This window comes from Myotis brandtii, unplaced genomic scaffold (genome assembly GCF_000412655.1).
Source record: "Myotis brandtii unplaced genomic scaffold, ASM41265v1 scaffold122, whole genome shotgun sequence".
Lineage (NCBI taxonomy): Eukaryota > Metazoa > Chordata > Mammalia > Chiroptera > Vespertilionidae > Myotis > Myotis brandtii.
The window spans coordinates 367,909-369,369 of NW_005354255.1; the positions used below are offsets into that span (position 1 = coordinate 367,909).

The 1,461-nt window shown below is 42.6% G+C and overlaps 1 protein-coding gene across 1 annotated transcript in view; it reads right to left on the reverse strand.

Annotated features, from left to right (window-relative positions):
• CHAF1A (chromatin assembly factor 1, subunit A (p150)) overlaps positions 1–1,461 on the reverse strand; it is a 27,397-nt gene that overhangs the window by 18,570 nt on the left and 7,366 nt on the right. Inside the window, exon 3 of the mRNA XM_005858781.2 lies at positions 566–622. Coding sequence (XP_005858843.1) covers positions 566–622 — 57 coding nt within the window. The remainder of the gene's footprint in view (positions 1–565; positions 623–1,461) is intronic.

Here is a 1,461-nt window from a genome sequence, read left to right on the forward strand (position 1 = left end):
ATTAGTTCACACAAACACTCCATCCATGCTTTTGTTCCGGCCCTCCGGTCAAGTTTAAGAACCCATTGTGGCCCTCGAGTCAAAAAGTTTGCCCACCCCTGGGTTAGGGGGTGATCAGGCTGGCAGGCAGAAGCAGTTAGGGGCTATCAGGCAGGCAGGCAGGCAGGCAGGTGAGCAGTTGGGAGCCAGCAGTTCTGGATTGTGAGAGGGATGTCCGACTCCCCGTTTAGGCCTGATCCCAGTTGGACATCCTTCGAGGGGTCCCAGATTGGAGAGGGTGCAGGTGGGCTGAGGGACACCCACTCCCTGTGGACGAATTTCGTGCACCGAGCCTCTAGTAATAATAATAAAAGCTTAGGAAAGGCTACATGCAAAGCCTTAAGCATCAGCAAAGCTAAAAATGATTCAGTCTACCAAGCCGATATGTAAAATGAAGCAAGAGTTACAAGGGTCAGGATAAGCCAGGAGAGGTAATAATTGGGCTGATGGAAGGCAAAGGGCTTAGCTTATATTTAATGCAAAAATCACAGCAGGTTAATTTTCTATTTCAGGGAAAAAGTCTTACTCTTTGTAGTCTCATCTTGTTCTTCTCGACAGAACCTTTGACCAATTTCTTAGTTATCTGAAATGAAAGACATTTATCTTTAAATGTGGACTGTTTTGGTCACTTTAACACATTTAACACATTACACAGTTCTTTGGGGAGAGGGAAGTAGGGAACAAGTGACCCACACTATTAAGGACTTATTTGCAAAACAAGAAAAATGAAAACATTTCCAGGTGACCAGTTTTCACCATACAGAACCAAAATATCTTAGTGGGGTCATAAACTGCAGTGAAGTACACATATGTGCATCTAGGGATGAGAGGTAAGATGGGAGAGGCAGATAACACAAATGAATGACAGGTTTGCGGGGGGCAGGGGAGGGGGGCAAACACAAGAAAAACAAGGCAAGCTTGAGAATAAAAGCAATGTGGATGACAGGGAGTGGTATGATTTGTAGCTAACTAGAGAGGACATACCCTGTCCAAAGAGGATAGAGCTCTTACAGGTAATTTACGAGAGAGAATTGTCAATTTTATGTAAATTTTGTCTAAAAAGGAACACTACGTGAATCAAATAAAACATGTTTACAGGCTAGATTCCTGTGGGCCACCAATCTGTTCTCTCTGCCTGGTGCAGTTCTGTTTTTAGAATGCAGAGTGAATGCTCAAGAAAAAAGGTCAACTTGCCAGAGGAGGCAATCTGATCAAGAATCCCTATGTTCTAGTCCAGTGATGGCGAACCTATGACACGCGTGTCAGAGGTGACATGTGAACTCATTTTTTTGGTTGATTTTTCTTTGTTAAATGGCATTTACATATATAAAATAAATATCAAAAATATAAGTCTTTGTTTTACTATGGTTGCAAATATCAAACAATTTCTATATGTGACACGGCACCAGAGTTAAGTTAGGG